Source organism: Lacerta agilis, chromosome 10, assembly GCF_009819535.1.
Source record: "Lacerta agilis isolate rLacAgi1 chromosome 10, rLacAgi1.pri, whole genome shotgun sequence".
NCBI lineage: Eukaryota > Metazoa > Chordata > Lepidosauria > Squamata > Lacertidae > Lacerta > Lacerta agilis.
The window spans coordinates 20,897,623-20,914,717 of record NC_046321.1 but is presented as its reverse complement, the minus strand read 5'-3'; the positions used below and the strand labels follow the sequence as shown (position 1 = coordinate 20,914,717).

At 41.1% G+C, this 17,095-nt stretch overlaps 1 protein-coding gene across 1 annotated transcript in view; it reads right to left on the bottom strand.

Moving 5' to 3' along the window:
* The window catches only part of KDM7A (lysine demethylase 7A), a 48,661-nt gene that overhangs the window by 18,329 nt on the left and 13,237 nt on the right, over positions 1-17,095 (bottom strand). Inside the window, 6 exon segments of the mRNA XM_033162346.1 lie at positions 516-678; positions 1,623-1,809; positions 6,333-6,474; positions 7,252-7,412; positions 8,139-8,256; positions 12,630-12,715. Of these exon segments, the coding sequence (XP_033018237.1) occupies positions 516-678; positions 1,623-1,809; positions 6,333-6,474; positions 7,252-7,412; positions 8,139-8,256; positions 12,630-12,715 (857 nt within the window).

The window sequence follows — 17,095 nt, the reverse complement described above, 5'->3', positions numbered from 1 at the left end:
CTACCTAAGGCATACTTAGTTTCCTAGTTAAAAAATCTTAGAAACCCCCTTTACATTCAAAGTAGACTCGTGTGAGAGAAAAAGAAGTTACTCACACTCAGAGGAGTCTAGACCTTGTATGTCTGTGTGAGTCACTGATCTGAACAGGCATCCTCACTTGAAGGAGAAATCCCAGAGCAGCGATTCATGCAGACACTCTTAACTATTCTAAGGACAAGTTGTTCCACTGTGTCATGAGAGATTTAATGTTTCAGCCACACCCATTCAAATTCAGGCACACAGCAGAGGCTGACTGGATGGAGACAAGTCCAGAACAGTGAATCTATCAGACACAGCAGGCAGCCTCTGAGTGGGAAATTTTTAATAATTTCTCAACTTCCTTATCCTAAATTGGGTCTATAATTGCTAAACACATTAGCACATTTTTAAAATTTGAATTTTACAGAGTCATCTGAACCCCAGCCACCAAACTCAACAGATATGAACATGATTATTCCTTGGGGAAAGCATTTTACCTGTGGGAACAAATAAAGTATGTCCTTGCTTCACTACACACTTGTAACACTTGTCAACTTTATCTCCAAAATACACTTCACTCTGGGTGACAGATGAACTCCAAGATTCGTAGATTGCCAAATTTTCATCAGTAGGTTTGATCAAGTAGAATATCTTTTCACCCTATACGTAAAAAATATTGAATGAGGTACAATTTGTCTCTGATACACAGTAAAACTGTGATAGTAGCAATTTAGGAGACGTAGAATGGATGGGATCAAGTAGGCTTTCCCAAACTGGTGGCCCCGAGAAGTTGTTGGACAGCAACTCCAATCAACCTTATTGTAGCCCTACATCATTTTGAGTGCATCAGGTTTGGCAAGTTGGAAATGGGGTATAGGAATGAAAATGCCTAGGTTCCTTTCCAACTGAACATGATAGGCCTAGAAATAATGTTCTGGGCATAGCAAAACAGACAACTCAATAGCATGAAGTTGGAAGAGATCAGTTTTTATTAGCTTTTCCAACTATCACAGCCATTAGTGTTCAGAATAACAATTTTAAAACTCTTAGGCCAATAGCCACAAAATGCCCAGTGTGGTTAAACTTAAAACCTTAATTGAACTAACAGTTTCAACAGTGTCATTCATAACCACCCTGAGACCTTTGGGTACAGGGCAATATGTAAATTCAATAAATAATAACAATAATAATGAGCAAACATGAGCCATTTAGCTCCTACCCAATCACTGTGCTGCTGCATTATGTTGCATGAAACTATCGTTTGGCTTAGTGTGTTGTCCAAACCTGGGCTCATGGTTTAGCTCTTCCAGACAAACTGTAAGACACAGGACAAACCTTGGTTACAGCTCACTGTTTGACTGGAAAGAATGCACACATTAAGCCAAACCACAACTCAACGCATTAAAGCGGCAAAATGACTGGGAAGGAGCAAAGCAGACACAATCTGATCTCACATTTCCTCATTTGGGCTAAGCTGTAGTTTGGTTTAGTGTTATGTTGGAACCAGGCTGGTGTATGCAAGAACCCTTCAATATTTTTTTTTAAAAAAACACCATTATGAATACTGTACATTGTATATTTAGAAGTCAGCAGTGTTTTCTTACCCAGAGAACATGATACCAGACAGAAGTTCCCCCAAAATCAATATGGAAATCTGTATAGCTATCTTGAACTCCCATTAAGCAGTACTTCTGAACAAAAGGCTTAGGAAAGACTGAATCATCTGGCCAGTAGTTTTCAACCCAAGAAAGTTTTCTGGCGATTTCAGGGACTTCCACTAATTCAGACATCCTTAAAAGAAGAAACACATACAATAATAGATAAGAACACAGTGAATGAATTTTAGTGAAAGCACACGGATGCAACCAGTGCCTATGACGTTATTATCTGCACCAATTAAGTATAGCACTCTACAGAAGTCAAAAGTGGCAGTGGCGGTTCATAAAACCAATTGATATGCTACCCTTAAAAGATCAAATGGCACTCATTCATTCCTTCAAACAAAGTTATTTTAGGGTAATTCCTGCTAAGTTTTAGATAAAGGTATCATAATCAAATTACTGTGACCTACTTCACATTAACACATTAAACCACAAGATAAAACAAATTGTGGCTTAATGTGAATGAGTGCATGCTGGTGTACACTGTTCAAAAGTTCCCAATACACTGCTACCATTGCACAGATGAAACAAGCCCAAATCTTACTAGACCCATTGCTCATTTCCTCCAAACTGCAGGTTTGGATGACACAAGAAGCTAGACTCAGGCTTGCTTCACCCACGGCATAGTAATAATAATATTTATTATTTGTACACCGCCCATCTGGCTGGATTTGCCCAGCCACTCTGGGCGGCTTCCAACAAAAATCAGATACAAAAATATCACACATTAAAAACTTCCCTGAAAAGGGCTGCCTTCAGGTATTTTCTGAATGTCAGGTAGTTGTTTATCTCCTTGACCTGTGATGGGAGGGTGTTCCACACGGCGGGCGCCACTACCGAGAAGGCCCTCTGCCTGGTTCCCTGTAGCTTTGCTTCTCACAGTGAGGGAACCGCCAGAAGGCCCTCGGCACTGGATCTCAGTGTCCGGGCTGAATGATGGGGGTGGAGACGCTCCTTCAGGTATACAGGACCGAGGCCGTTTAGGGCTTTAAAGGTCAGCACCAACACTTTGAATTGTGCTCGGAAAAGTACTGGGAGCCAATGTAGATCTCTCAGGACCGGTGTTATGTGGTCCCGGCGGCCACTCCCAGTCACCAGTCTAGCTGCCGCATTCTGGATTAATTGCAGTTCCCGGGTCACCTTCAAAGGTAGCCCCACATAGAGCGCATTGCAGTAGTCCAAGCGGGAGATAACCAGAGCATGCACCACTCTGGTGAGACAGTCCGCAGGCAGGTAGGGTCTCAGCCTGCGTACCAGATGGAGCTGGTAAACAGCTGCCCTGGACACAGAATTAACCTGCGCCTCCATGGACAGCTGTGAGTCCAAAATGACTCCCAGGCTGCGCACCTGGTCCTTCAGGGGCACAGTTACCCCATTCAGGACCAGGGAATCCTCCACACCTGGCCTCCTCCTGTCCCCCAAAAACAGTACTTCTGTCTTGTCAGGATTCAACCTCAATCTGTTATCCGCCATCCATCCTCCAACCGCCTCCAGGCACTCACACAGGACCTTCACGGCCTTCACTGGTTCTGATTTGAAAGAGAGGTAGAGCTGGTTATCATCCGCATACTGATGAATACCCAGCCCAAACCCCCTGATGATCTCAGCGGCTTCATATAGATATTAAAAAGCATGGGGGAGAGAACAGAACCCTGAGGCACCCCACAAGTGAGAGCCCAGGGGTCTGAACACTCATCCCCCACCACCACTTTCTGAACACGGCCCAGGAGGAAGGAGCGGAACCACTGTATAACAGTGCCTCCAGCTCCCAACCCCTCTAGCCGGTCCAGAAGGATGTTATGGTCAATGGTGTCAAAGGCCGCTGAGAGATCCAGCAGAACCAGGAAACAGCTCTCACCTTTGTCCCTAGCCCACCGGAGATCATCAACCAGCGCGACCAAGGCAGTTTCAGTCCCATGATGAGGCCTGAATCCTGATTGGAAGGGATCCAAATGGTCCGCTTCTTCCAGGCGTGCCTGGAGTTGTTCAGCAACCACCCGCTCAATCACCTTGCCCAAGAATGGTAGATTTGAGATTGGGCGATAGTTGGCCATATTGGCCGAGTCTAAAGATGTTTTTTTAAGAAGCGGTTTAATGACCGCCTCTTTCAGCGGGTCTGGGAATGCTCCCTCACAGAGGGAAGCATTCACCACCCCACGGAGCCCATTGCCCAGCCCCTCCCGGCTAGCTTTTATAAGCCAGGATGGGCAAGGATCAAGGAGACAGGTGGTTGGTTTCACTCGTCCAAGCAGCCTGTCCACATCCTCGGAGGTAACAGACTGAAATTGATTCCACGCAACTGGACTAGACAGGACTCTCCCGCCCTGGCCCTGCTCCCACGGTGGAGTCTACCTCTTTCCGAATCTGAATCTATAGCAGAAGCAGTAGTACCCTGGGGGATTTTTAGCAAGGTGGACCTTTATGCTAGTTCACATTCAACCACAGTTGTAAAGTATGGTTGAATATGACATGAGAAGCAGGCCAAATAGGGACTTCCGGTGTGAGCGCCATTCCGTGCAGTCAGGAGCTGTCTCGGCTCTGAGATAGCTCCGGTGTCTTCGGGGATTGGAGTGACCGCAACCGCGCTGCGGGCTCCGTTAAACCTCGGGAGGGGCGTCCCGAGGGCTTGGGTTCTAGCGGGCGCCAGATGTGCCATCCTGGCTCTCGAGCAACCCTTGTAAAAGGGAGGCTTGAGCGAGCCGGGCTCCGGTGCGGCGCTGAAGAGCCATCGCTAACCGAAGACACGAAGCAGCGGGCACTGCTGGATTTTGAGCGCTCCGCTTTTCCTCAATTTGGCCTTAAAATAAGGACTCTGTAAGTACGGAGCATAATTTGAACCTAAAAGATTGAAATTCGGCTTACAGAGAGAGATTTAAAATGAGGAAGTCCGTCTCTCTCTGACAGCGGCAAGATCAAAGTAACGTCAAAAGAGCTGGAGCCGCTTAAGACTTGCTTTAAAGTTTAGCGCTGATTTTAGAGATTGCTGAAACCCCGGTTTGGGGTAAGACTGAGACATTTTATTGCTTTTTTGTGGATTTACAATTCTGTTAACCCTCTGGCCAAGGAGTCTGGGTCAGGCTGGAAATGGCGAATACTGGGATGGACTGGATTGCGCAGTTGGAAAAGTACTGAGACCCCATCACTTCCTGTTTACCTAAATCCCACTGTGTCCTTGAAACTTAAAGAATGGAAGACTCAACATTATTCCAGCAAAGACTATTGTTAGAGCTTCAATCACTTCAGCAGAGAGTCATAGACAAGTTTTCCCAGATTGGAACTGTTTTAGCTGTTTTTTGAATCCATTGGATGGCAAAGATGGAAAAAATGAAGACTCAGAGGAAACTTTTGAAGAAGAGGACTGGCAAGCTGAAAAACAAGGAAAGCTCCCTAGGCGTGAGAGGCTGGGAGCCTACAGACTGGACAGAATAGAGAGTGCTAGGGGTGTGAGCCCTAGTGCTCAAGATCAACAATTATGGAAAATGCAATATGTTGCCGAGAACGAAGATGATGTTGCTAGTGTAACTATCTACCAAGAAGAAAGTTACAATCTGGAAAAGAAGAAGTTACAACGAAGAATATTAAGTTCAAAGCTGGACATGATGGAAATAACAGAATTATAAGAAGGAGCTGGAAAGGGTGGATTTGGGGGGGGAACTTGGGGAGGGAAAGGGAAAAGGCAAGGGTTGAGATGGACAGGAGGGGAGTGGGGTAAAGGATGAACTTGTAAAGGGGATATGGAAAAAAGGCTGACCACAGAACTCTGAAACCAGAGGGAAAACGGTGTATGAGAATTAGAAGAAATACTTAGGATTTTGTTAAGATGTGATTTATTAATAGGTGAAATTGGAATCAGTTGATATATAGGCTACAGTATTAGAAGTTAAGTTAAGAGAGGATATAAGAGGTTGAGTTATGGAATGTAATGTTTAGTTTGATAAAAATAAGATTTGAGATTTGAGGTTTATGGATGTAAGATTAAGATTAGGTGTGAGAAATAAGATTTTATAATGTTACAAAGTTACTAAAGAAGATTAGAAATGAACGCAGGAGAGAGGGTGTGAGGAAGTCCCAAATTAAGGATTATAAAGAGGATAAGGATGGATAAATATGTGTTTTGTTTGTGCGTATTTTGTTTTGTAGTTTTTTGTAGTGTTTGTATCTTGTGTATGTTTGTTATTAAAATCCAATAAATTCTTATTAAAAAAATAAAAAAGAGAAGCAGGCCAAATATATTTACTTTCATTTGCCAATATCCATATTGCCAAATGCCAGCCTTCAAGACTGATTTTTCTACTTAATGACAGCATGCCTTTAGGAAGCCAGGGAATTATATTGTAATCTACTTCCTGATACAGTCATACCTCGGGTTAAGAACACTGCGGGATGCGTACGTTCAGGTTACGCACTGCAACAACCTGGAAGTAACGGAACAGGTTACTTCCGGGTTCTCCGTGTCGCACATGCGCAGAAGCACGCAGTGATGTCACGCGCATGCACAGAAGCGCCAAATCATGTCGCGCACATGCGCAGACGCAGTGCTTCAGGATACGTACGTCACAGGTTACGAACAGGGCTCCGGAACGGATCCCGTTCATAACCAGAGGTACCACTGTATAGGATTTCAAAACAAAAGTGTAAAAACCATATACTCACTTTGTGTCTGAGAATTCAAGGCTGATCACATTTAATACTTTTGGTCTGTCAGGATTTGTGAAATACTTAACATAATTATGGAGCTTTATTTTACTGTCTGCTTGTCTTGCCACATCAATAACATCTATCACTTTATCACCACCTGTAAAAAAGAAAACATTGAATCTCTACATAAACAAGGATCACCAATAAACATCACTGAAAGTCACATCTAGGGATTTTGGCAAAATATTACTTTCTGTAACACTTCCCGTGTTCTTAAAAAGGAGTAGTTAGTAATCTAAAAAATAAGCAACAATTTATGTTATTAAAAACAAGAAATATTTTATTATACTGTAATGCTCTCTAAGGTAAAAGGAGTAACTGTGCAGCACTGAGGAAATTCTATATGGTCATAGAAACCTGAAGGTTATCCCTCACTACCCAACAAACCGATCAGTCTTACCAGCAACCTGGAACTACAGAGATGGTGTCAGAGATGGTGACAATGTAGACATCACACTTTTACTGTTGGAGTATGGTAATCTCACTAAATCTGATGAGTAGTCTAAATATAGAAGGTGTCATCTAATGCTATCTGTGCATGAGCAGAATGGGCCTCACTACACAAGGGGGCTTCCCATTTCTCATTTCCTATCTGAATCCCCCAAAACCTGCTCCTGACAACAGGGAATCCCTCTGGAACAATTTTTAAGAAGCAAGACAGAAGCAAAGAGAAACCTGCTTGCAGAAAACACTGGATCACACATTTAAAGGCTTTCATCTTTGAAATTGTAAAGTGTAGAGAACTCAGCTTCAACTAAATGTTCTCAAACCTTATCACAGTAAAGCTGCCAACAAAGAAATGTAATGTCTAAACTTCCAGGTGTGAATATTCATCCTTCCATGTTTTTACCCTGTTCTTCATAACAGACCATACCTACGTATCGTTCCACATCCAGAACAGAGAAAGTAGAGGGAGGAAGCCTGAGACCTAGGCCATCTAACTTAGGAACCATAATTGGAACATCAAACCCATGCTTCTCCAGGTATCTTTGTGTCAACTGGCTGCCATGCATTTTCAAAATGATGTCATCAGCACTACAAAAAACAACAATACTTTTTCACATTTGAAAACAAAATGACAGTGTTTAATCACACCTAATCCAGAAGAGCAACAAGTAATTTCAATGCAATTTCTGAAATTTAAGGCTTTCATTCTCCCTAACAGTATATAGATACTTAAGCTGGGTGTTTATAGTAGCTTCATTTACTACTACCATTGTAAATCAGCACTGCAACAACTGAAGTCAATAGAATTCTTGAAGTACTGGTATATCCAGCATCAGCTGGAAATCTGATTTGTTGCTCTCGTAGTTTAGCTTTGTTTGCATTATGTTGGAGCTATTAATTTGTTTGTTATTTAATAGTCCTGTTTTTATGGATTTTGTAATTCTTGTATACTACTTTTTTGCATATTTGCATATTTTTATTACTTTATTTGATTGTTCCCCATTCTGGGATTGAAAGCATTCAATGAAGGGCAGGTTATAAATACTGAGTCCCTTCAGAGAAAAGGGTAGGATATAAATAAATGTAATAATAATTTTAATTATAAATACTTCAAATTGTATGAATAATAGTAATAGTAATTAATATCACCATCACCACTAGATGTCTTAGCCAAAAAGACATTCAGCTGCCCATTATTTTTAGTGTGTTAAAAGTTTATGGCTTGAAGACAAAACTGCTGTTTTAAGGAGCCAGAAAAAATGACAAGACTTTCTGCACCTGCTCTTATATATGTTCTAATGCAACTTATCTTACCTTGGGAAGGAGCGAGCACGTAGCTGTTTAACAAATGTTCTTGTTCCAGCTTGTACTGGCTTGGAACCATCATCAAATTCTGTATAGTCATGTCTGTGCCAGTTCCTTCTATTCTTCACTAGATAGTAAGGATTAAAATATTAGCTTCTAAAATTAATTGCAACTACCACATATGTACCTGGTCCTTTCCTCAAGACATTTAAGAGAACTATCCAGTTTTCTCTTTTAAAAATCCCATAAGGAAAGATATGCTTAAACATGCATGGTTGGGTCCAAGGTCACATATGCACATCATACAACTGAAGTACTTGCTTTCTCCAGAAGCTAAGTTCTCAGCACTCTTAAACTACAGTTCACAAGATTCTTTAGGGGAAGCCATGTGCTTTAAATAGTGTGGATCAACCATGTTGAGTAGGAAGGTCTGAAAGGTGGTGGTGGTTTCCAACCATGCCTGGATGAATATGCTTCAAAGCATGTATTATTTTGAACATCTGAAAGAGTTTACTACTAATTGTATTTCTGAAATCTTGTGTCCACTGAAGCTACTGTTCTTTGTGGGTTTTTTAAAATAAAAAATAAACTTAATTCTGCACACTGAGCCGCTGACAGAGTATTAGTAATTTCATCTAGGCATTCTGAGCTCATTAAGCTTTCATTGTTTCAAAACCAATGGATCGTATTACTCCAACTAATCAAAAGAGCAGAAGGGTATTACTACAATATATGCTTGACTGTCATCCATCTCTCTCAACACAACTGCAAGTTGCAGTTTACTACTCAGAAGTAGTATGAAATCTGAAACTTAAATAAAGTTGGAAAACATGTCACACAGAAATTGAAGCATCCGCCACAGGCCAAACTACACAGTAATCAAACGGCTTGTGTCCTACCTACTTCAAGATAAAAAGGGATGCAAAGTCCTATGGGCCTGGCAACAAAGTTTATGCTTTGCCTGGATCACAGTCTACAGAGGATCAGTGCACACAGGATGGCCGATACAAAGAAACCACTTTCAATGGCTCTTTAAAAAAAATAAAATCTGGCTTCATACTCCATTTTATGTGGCAGCTCATCACAAAGACTTGGTACATTTTCTGTATAGCACTACAAATATTAAGAGCTTTGTAGTAGCCTGGATTATACATGAAAACAGCTTGCTGTAGCAAGGCAGCTGCCATAGGCAACCACTTAAAGGAGACTTCCATGTGGCAGTCGTTTTGTGTGTGCCTTGGGTGTGCATATTTCTGTGCGGAATGATGCATATCATTCTTTCCATGTGTACACACCTGTTTCTTCAAGCTCAGTGACCACTTTGGAAAGCAGCCAATGTTATCTGACAGTTATTAAGGTGGGCAGCTGCACTACAAAAGACACAAGACAAAGCCTCTGGTGTAACTGAACTTCTCTATAGAACAAATTGGTATGTGGATTAACAGGCTAGTATTACTTGCCAGTAGTTATAAATTGCATTAAAAAAAAGGGTAAAGATTACTGTAGTCAAAGTTTTCAATATTTACCGGTATTCTAACAAATATTAGGCTAGCTTCAATAAGAGAAATAAAAACAAAACCGCAATTCAGCAGTATCACACATATGAAAAGATTAAAACAAGAAATCTATTAGAGTCCAGTGTACCTTTGCAATAACTTTCAGAAAGGCAAACATTTCATTTATCCACAAGTTCAAGGTGGTATAATATATTATAAGCAACTATCCTAAAATTATTTATTAGCCCGAGCTATGAATTTTATACTGCACCTTCTAAAGGACACTTAAGAAAACACATTTTCAAACAGATAAACATTGTAACCTACTCTGAGAAGCAATGCTGAATATTGCTTTATGTTTAATGGGGGTTCAAATAATATTCAGGAATAAATCATAGATAAAGTCCATGAAGCATTAATTTCAGTTTGTTCCTATGCTTCATCTTCCAACTGTTAACCTCTCAAAGGGAATTATTTGAGGCTTAAACTGGGGAGGCGGTCCTAGGCACACACACCCAACTCCTCAACTTTCCCAGATTGAGAAGGAAGGCCAGAAGGTGACTTAAGCACATCTGCCTGCCTTAGAAGCTTCCCTGCAGCTTTCCAAATGCAATTCCTCAATGATATTTGAAAGCAGCTAACAGATTCTTTTGCATTACCATTAGTGACAAAAACTAAATTGAGATTCTTAGGACACTACACAACTACAGCTATTTGGGCAGATCAAAATACATGAAATCAGGATGATCTATTTATTCAGGATGAATCTATTTCTTATCACAAAGCAGGCTAGGACTTTCAGTCCTGAACATACGAGTTTCAGCCTGTATCCTCGTCAGGTACAATCAGATTGGCCTGGCAAGCACCCTCTAACACAGTGCCATAGAAAGTCCAGTGATCTGCTGATTGGTCTGCTTGTCCTTCTTGCATGGTAAAGGAATCCTCTGTTCTTTGTTGGGAGTGGCTATTTCCTACCAACCAAAATAGGTCCTATATGTGCATGCCAGAGAGCACCAAATCTTAACAGCCATCTGCTAAATGGCTCTAGTATTTGGGAGCCTATTTCAGGGCCTTGAAAGGGACACCAATCTCATCAGGAAGATTTGGGCGCCTATCTGAAGAAGTGTGCATGCACACGAAAGCTCATACCAAGAACAAACTTAGTTGGTCTCTAAGGTGCTACTGTAAATAATTTTTTATTTTGTTATGATCTAGTAAGGGTAAAGGGTAAAGGGACCCCTGACCATCAGGTCCAGTCGTGTCCGACTCTGGGGTTGCGGCGCTCATCTCGCTCTATAGGCCGAGGGAGCCGGCGTTTGTCCGCAGACAGCTTCCGGGTCATGTGGCCAGCATGACAAAGCCGCTTCTGGCTAACCAGAGCAGCGCACGGAAACGCCGTTTACCTTCCCGCTGGAGCGGTCCCTATTTATCTACTTGCACTTTGACGTGCTTTTGAACTGCTAGGTTGGCAGGAGCTGGGACAGAGCAACGGGAGCTCACCCCATCACTGGGATTCGAACTGCCAACCTTCCGATAAGCAAGCGGTTCAGTGGTTTAGACCGCAGCGCCACCCGTGTCCCTAATATTGGCTTAATGTCTTCCAAATAACAAGCCCCAACAAACATTCAGCAGTCAGCTGGGTGTTAGCATTTGGAAAGCGCTAAAGAGGGGAGCTTGCATGCACCCTTCCAACTCCATGATCTATGATGCATGTTTCCAAGTCAAGAAACCAGCTTTGCCAACACAGGAGATCAGGAGGACTCCACATGCTCACATACTCCTCCACTCCCCTTTCATGTTCAGAGCTAACCATGATGCAGCATTATGGCGACTTTCACAAACTAAAGGTAACTCAAATCACAGTTTGCAAAATTCTTAATCATAGTTGCAAACCACAGTTTGGAGCTAAAAGGTGTAAGAATACTGGTGCGTATGGAATTCTGCACCATGGCTAACCCATGTAATGCAAAACAAAACAATTTTTTTAAAAAAAAAAATCCTTCCAGTAGCACCTTAGAGCCCGACTAAGTTTGTTCTTGGTATGAGCTTTCGTGTGCATGCACACTTCTTCAGATTACCATGTAATGCAGTTTATTTGCACAGGTCAGGCTGCTATGCCAGCAGTCTTTTCTCAATAAAACAAATATGGTCACTGTCACACCTCCCTTCGTTATATCTGGACTGCAATGCATTCTAAAACACCCTTGAAAAGCACTCAAATTGCTCCCAATACAAAATGCAATCAGAATGCCTGAAAATTCTTTTTTTTTTTTTTAAGCATACAGTTGTACCATGGTTGTTGAATGGAATCCGTTCCGGAAGTCCATTCAACTTCCAAAAATGTTCGACAACCAAGACGCGGCTTCTGATTGGCTGCAAGAGCTTCAATTGGAAGCTGCAGAAGCCATGTCACACGTTCGGGTTCCAAAGAATGTTGGCAAACCGGAACACTCACTTCCAGGTTTGCTGTGTTTGGGAGCAAAAATGTTCGAGTTGCAAGGCATTTGAGATCCAAGGTACAACTGTATTACTCCAGTTTTGTTTAATCTGCGCTGGCTTTTGGTTTGCTTATATATAGTAGTTATATACAAAAGACCTAAATGATTTGCAACCAGGATTTCTGAAGTACCATCTCCACCCACACAAAACTGCACGTTATCTTACACATAGTTCCATGCCCTGTTGAGCTTCAGAAGTATAGTTACATGGGACATGGGGAATAATATTTTTGGCCATAGCACCTAAAGATGTGGAACTTCCTCCTTAGGGAACTCTCTCCTCAGTTGGCCTCCTCTTACGGTTTTTGGGCACTCTCCTTATTTCACCATGTATTTGGCCTATTCTAAGCTTCTTTCTGCCATGTGTAATGAATGGCTCTGCTCTTTTATCTGTGTTTTTCATACATGCAAGCCCCCAAAAGGGCCTTTTTAAGAACTGAAAGGTGAGGTTTAAATTATTATTTTAAACAACAACAACATGCATCACTGCTTAAATAATTACTTACTCAAGGAGGGTCCATGAAGAACTGCACAATTGGGACAGTGGTACAGATCAATGTCAACAGCATGGTGCTCTTCTACTCTGACACAACTAAAAGAAGAAGAAAAAAATATTCAGGAACTCTTAAGTTGCAACTGCACTTTTTAAGGAAAATTATCAGAAGTTACATATATAACCTTAGGACAAGTTACAAGTTCTTCTCATCACCAGCTGGGGTACAAAAGTTCAAGGAAAGGAAACACCAAAAGTTGCTGCCTCAGCTGCACCAGTGGAGGCAGCCTGCATCCTTTGTCTTGTCTTCTCTGCTGCAGCCTTAAGTAATGGCTGCAGGCAAGTGACAGATGAAATCCAGTTATGAAACACAGCAAACCATGTTATTTTATGTGGTGCTGCATGTTATTGTTATACACTTTTAAACATTAAGACAGACTTTCGGCGGGACTAAAGTCTGATGGAAAGGGTATAAATCTACTAAAGAAAGAACTTGAGCTTGTTCCCTCTTGAGCCTCCCAGAACCCAGTAAGTAAGGCAGAGAGTAAAAACCTTTTCTACCTTGCTTGTGGGGTAAGACCTGTCTCGCATGCTACCTCTGGAAGGTAAGGATTGTTGGGGGGGGGGGCTTCCACTATATGCGGTTTTGTGAATACACACCATCCCCACAATGTAAAGGTAAAAGTAAAGGTACCCCTGACCATTAGGTCCGGTCATGGGCAACTCTGGGGTTGTGCGCTCATCTCGCTCTATAGGCCGAGGGAGCCGGTGTTTGTCCGCAGACAGCTTCCAGGTCATGTGGCCAGCATGACTAGCTGCTTCTGGTGAACCAGATGCAAATTGCAAGTGACCTGTAGAGAACTTGTAAATATTTCACTTATCAAAGTGTAAGGGCATAAATTGAGAGGTAGGTAAATTATCATAAGGACTGGATAACAGAATCATGTGGCAAAGTTTTATTTGATAATGTTGCAGAAAATGCAGCCCGTTATTCAACAAATCTGAACACCACCATTAAATAGGTATATTGTATTCCATAGCAAGCCGTTTTTTTCCATTAGATTGTAAAACTGCAAACAAACAGTGCCTTTCTTTCTCTCTTTCCACTTTATGTTTTTATGTTGACAGTGAGTATTACTAGAGGTCAAAGCAAGAGTACATTAAGCCAAGTTTTAAAACAGAAGGAAATATGTAGTGTGTGTGTGTGTGTGTGTGTGTGTGTGTGTTAAAAAAAGCTTCCGACTTCTGCTGTAACTAAGAAGCAAAAAGTGTGACTGGATAGCTCCAATTAACTGAAGACATATCACACACTATTAGATAGTTTCCATATGCTAATTGGCAATATTATCTTAACCAAATTATTTAAGCAGATTAGTACTTCTCTCTGCCCATCCTCCCTCCCCAGTTCATCCTCCTTTAGTTAAAGTATACTCTTCTCAAAGTGGAAGGATAGCACAAGATAGAAACCCTCCTCCTTGTACCAAATAGCATAGGTGACTGCCACAAGCAGGCCTTGTGCCTGAAGGAAAGGAAATGGTAAAGTGCCTTCTTACTGGCTTGGCAACAACAGAACACCAATTAACTAATCTGTTGGTGGCAATGAAAGGAAGGAATCATTACACTTGGAGAGGATTCCAAGTTCTTTTCAGCTTAGGAGGCATTGTATGGAAATTACTAAAACTACTTCCCAGTAAAAGCACAGAAGTGCTCTTACTACCTTTCGCCTAGAAACTCACTACTGCAGGAGTTACATCTTTTCTATTTTCTGCTGCAAACCACCACAAATGGGTTGATGTGATCATTTCACAAGGGCAAAAACAATGAAATATGCTTAGCAGCACTTATAAAACAACTAACGAGCAATTAATTTCTGTCTCTGCCAAAGGTATGGTATATACAATGGAACCTCGGTTTTCGAACGTAATCCATTCCGGAAGACCGTTCGGCTTCCTAAACATTCGAAAGCTGAAAGCGGAAGCCTCAATACAATAGGGAAACTCAAAAAGGAAGCCGCAAGGCACATTCGGCTTCCGAAAATCGTTCAAAAACTGAAGCAGCTACTTCTGGGTTTTCGGCATTCGAAAGCCAAAACATGCGTCAACAGAGGCATTCGACATCCGAGGATCCACTGTAGTAACAAAAACCAGCAACATATGTTCACTTTCCTTCCACCATACTGCTTTTTTACACCTTCTTCCCTTACACAGCCCTCTCTCTAACCCAACTACCAGCATATTTTCTACTACCTTTTAGAGGAGGGGTGGGAAACCTGTGCATTATTTCACTCCAACTCCCATCAACCCCAGTCAGCATTACCAGAGGTCAGGGATGATGGAAGCTGTACTTCAGCATAATCTGGAGGACCACAGGTTCCCTGCCCTTGCTTTAGAGGTTCAGATTCCATGAGGAAAGAGGGTTAAGCCCCTGACAGTGGTGGAGAGAGCAAGGTGCTTTACCAGAAATACATATACACTCATTAATAAACCGAAGAATACAGTTCTGTATATAAATTAAGTGTTGTGTTTATGACCCACCTAGGCCAGAAGCAGTCCCAATCTTTGATATATTTATTTTTGTTCACAGAATGACATCCTTTCCCTTCCCCACTTCTCTATACAGCCTTAAAAGTGAATAAAACATGTAAAAAGAATGAAGTATATGAAGTGAGCTTAGCAACCTACTTGCAGTATGTCACCCAACAGCTTTAGATGAAAATAAATAGATTTTATACCACAATGTATTAAAAATTCATAACACTTTCTTACTCTAGTTGCCTTTTAAAAATAATGTAAAAGTGATTTCATGTAGAAGCTTTTTGCTTTAGTGGCAACATCAGCATTATACCCTGCTGAACAAGAATGAACTCAACATTTTCCGCAAGAATCACCAATTTAAAGGCCTACTTTACTTAATGCCAGACTAATGGAGATTAAATATTAATGCCATTCAAAGCAGTCATGACCTGGAAAACTAGCACTATCTATTTAGAACCACTGGTACCAGTATGAGGCAGACCTGAAGACATGAATTTTCTAAATAATGAAACATTAGTTTGGCATATTTTGATGTGAGCAGTCATAACTGATATTAATGTACTCAAATGAGTTAGTTTCAATTTATCCTGACTTATGCCTCATGTTTCCAGTTTCACCTCACTGTTTAATGTCCCCTGGTGGGAAGATGCACAAGCTGTGCTAACACTGATATAAAACATCTACTTTGACCATAAGGAAGATGCAAGTAGCAGTAAGCATGGAACAGTTACCGCAACCATGCAACATCTGAAAGCCACCAGGTAACAGAGCTTGCCTTCAAGCCAGGTTGTAGTTTCAGAGGTTCACTGCATTTGTAGGCATACAGCCTATAATAAAGAGATTTTTATCAGCCTGACTGATTTAAAATAAAATAAAAAAGTTTAAAAGCCAAGACAAATACAATAAATTTTAACCTCTTGAGATGTAAGCATTGAGGCATTCAATCAAGAAGTGCCTAAAATATATTAGTATGATAAATTATATTTCAATTTAATTAAATCTATTAAAACTACTATGCAAAAAGTTTTGATGCCATCTAATTTTCAATTTGTACATCAGTATTTTCACAGACAGGGAATTCTAAGATAGAAGTTACTATAATATTCCAGCTACAAGCGTGTAAAAGCTCTCTCAAATGGAGCCTTGGTATTTATATATGTTAGTTTATCAAAGAGAACCAAAAGAGGGGCATGAGCTTTAGAGAACTAGCCTCACTTCTGATGCATGAAGCATTAACTCCTTAGCTTCTCACGTGTGGCAGTGGAAAATAAAATATGGGGCAATGGGGCCAAACGGTCATGAGAATTACACCCATAATAAATCTATTTTAGTCTTTAAAATATCACAACAACTTGTTTTTGCTGCAAAAAAAAACCCGTCACTCGGTTATCACACCAGAATTTGTTGTTTATTAATAAAAACAAATAAAACTTCTCATTCATTCATTTCATCAAAAGTTCTGATAGACAGCATCTAAAAGTATTCTAGATGTCTAATGCTGAGACCGAGAACTCCCAGAAGTGCAAGCTGGATTTCGAAGGGGCAGAGGAACCAGAGACCAAATTGCAAACATGCGCTGGATTATGGAGAAAGCTAGAGAGTTCCAGAAAAACATCTACTTCTGCTTCATTAACTACGCAAAAGCATTTGACTGTGTCGACCACAGCAAACTATGGCAAGTTCTTAAAGAAATGGGAGTGCCTGATCACCTCATCTGTCTCCTGAGAAATCTCTATGTGGGACAAGAAGCTACAATTAGAACTGGATATGGAATAACTGATTGGTTCAAATTGGGAAAGGAGTATGACAAGGCTGTATATTGTCTCCCTGCTTATTTAACTTATATGCAGAATTCATCATGCGAAAGGCTGGACTGGATGAATCCCAAACCGGAATTAAGATTGCCAGAATAAATATCAACAACCTCAGATATGCTGATGACACA